This window comes from Myotis davidii, unplaced genomic scaffold (genome assembly GCF_000327345.1).
Source record: "Myotis davidii unplaced genomic scaffold, ASM32734v1 scaffold72, whole genome shotgun sequence".
NCBI classification, from domain to species: domain Eukaryota; kingdom Metazoa; phylum Chordata; class Mammalia; order Chiroptera; family Vespertilionidae; genus Myotis; species Myotis davidii.
The window spans coordinates 5779996-5782055 of NW_006284618.1; the positions used below are offsets into that span (position 1 = coordinate 5779996).

Here is a 2060-nt window from a genome sequence, read left to right on the forward strand (position 1 = left end):
GGGGGGGGGGTGGGGGGGGGGTCTCAGGGTCCCAGGTGGAGGGAGTAACCCTCTTGTTCCAGGGCCCTGGTCTGACTGCCCCACTTCCCAGGGGTCCAGTCACCATTCCCACACTCTGTTCTGAGTTCCCCCCGCCCCCATCCAGGGCCTCGTGGCTTCGAGGATGTGCCAAGGGGTGGTCCCCATGCTGAGACCTTTTTGGTGCCCAGCAGGATCGTGCAGCCCGTGGGGAGGCCATGATGACATGCAGAGGGGAAGGCATTTGGCTGCTATAAAGCCGAGGTCCAGTCGGGGAGTACTGTCATTTATAAGCTCTCACATGCCGAGCACTGAGCCCTCTCTCTCCTCTGCAGTTCGCAGCCATCGGCCCCACCACCGCGCGCGCCCTGGCCGCCCAGGCCCTGCCCGTGAGCTGCACTGCCGAGAGCCCCACACCCCAAGCCCTGGCCGCAGGCATCCGGACAGCGCTCCAGCCTCACAGCAGCTGAGGCGGCCAGCCCGGCCTTCCTGTGGGCCGAGGACAACGGGGGCTGCCTGCATGGGTGAGGACCCCCCCAGCGCCTCCTCGTGCCCGGAGGAACCACCGGCACCAGCGATCAGGAGGGGACCTGGGCTGGCGGCCGGCCCGTGCACGTCACTTTCCTCCACCAAGGCCCCTCGGACCCTCCCCCAGCGCCTGCTGGCTCGCAGGCCCGTCAGAGCGCTTCCTCCAGCAGCAGGAAGACATCCCAGAAACCACACTGGCCCCCCGTGGGACTGGGCGGGGCTGGCTGTGCAGCTTCCAGGGCAGGTGGTGTCTGGGGGAGGATGGATGTGCCCACGTCTGAACCAACACGCCTGTGTGCGCGAAGTCTGCTGTGTGTGAAGTCGTTCTGTTCATCCTATGAAAAGGGCCTCAGTGCCGCCTGGGAGCGGGAAATGGTCAAACACAGAGCCTTCCTTCAAAAGCGGAAGCGCAGCCTAGTCCACCAGGCAGGGGCCCCGCCCGCCTCCGTTTCCTGGAATCAGATGTAAGAGCTGGAGCTCCAGCAGCCCTTTGGGGCCTGGGTGACCTTGAGAAAGGAGGCTCGGTACGGCAAGGGGACACGTGGATACTAACTAGCCTGCCCTGGACTTCCTGAATAGAAGAGAAATGCCAACTCCTGCTTTGTTTAAACCACTCTTGTTTTGAGGTTTTCTGTTATAATCAAATCCCAGACACAGGATGGAACCTGGCTGGTTGTGAGTGACTCAGGCCCATGCGGTCAGGGGCGGGGCTGCTTTCTACCAGGAGAGGTGCATGTTCTGTAGGGTTGGGGGCTCGGGCGGAGGGTGGGAAAGAAAGTGAAGCCCTCCATCCTGATGGTCAACAACTCAGCTTGGTGAGCAGCCCCGTGAACGCGCATCTCTGAGGTTTCCATACAGAACAGAGCAGCCCCGGTGACCCAGCCACACCTCAGAGCTCCCTCACCACTCTGACCCGCCGCCTGGGGGGTGGGGGGACGGAAACAGACGCAGAGCCAACCTCCCAGGGGCCCCCTGCCCTGAGCTCCAGTCAGGAGAGGTGAGAGCGCCTGCTCCTGGGTGTCTCCACTGCAGCCGGAACAGCTGCTGCCCCGGAGCAGTCCGCGCTGGTAGGTAACTGATGAGCCGCGAGCAGCCGCTCTGGTCACTGAGCAAATACTCTCGCTCGGGGCCACTCGGTCTGCGTTTCCAGGTTTACCTGGTGGCAGGGTTACCCGCTGACTAAGGTGGCTTCGGGTCACTGCCCGACACCCAGATGGCTGGGCCTGTGCTGGGTGCCTGGGGACCGGGGACAGCACAGCTCCTGCCCGCAGGGCCCACCCCCTGCAAAGAACAGTCGGGAGGCAGCTGAGCTCGGCATGGACGTCTGTACTTCACAGGACAGCCCGTGGGGGACGCGGGGCCCACCTTTCAGGACAGGCTCTGCAGCAGCGCACTCCGGGCTCCGTCCGTCCCGGGGGGAGGCAGCCTCGCAGCTTCCGCACCCAGCCGCCTGCCCTGCGGTGATGCCGCTGACCGTCACAGCTTCCTTCGGGGATTGGATAAAAGCACAAGTT

At 64.1% G+C, this 2060-nt stretch overlaps 1 protein-coding gene across 6 annotated transcripts in view; it reads left to right on the forward strand.

Annotated features, from left to right (window-relative positions):
• Positions 1-1156, forward strand: part of UROS (uroporphyrinogen III synthase) — an 11714-nt gene extending 10558 nt beyond the window's left edge. For 5 of the 6 annotated variants that reach the window (XM_015572873.1, XM_015572882.1, XM_015572878.1 and 2 more), the window contains one exon: positions 354-1156. In XM_015572873.1, coding sequence (XP_015428359.1) covers positions 354-488 — 135 coding nt within the window. In that variant the 3' untranslated portion in view covers positions 489-1156. The remainder of the gene's footprint in view (positions 1-353) is intronic. The other variant, XM_015572877.1, reaches the window with a different exon arrangement.
• The last annotated feature ends 904 nt before the right edge of the window (positions 1157-2060 follow it).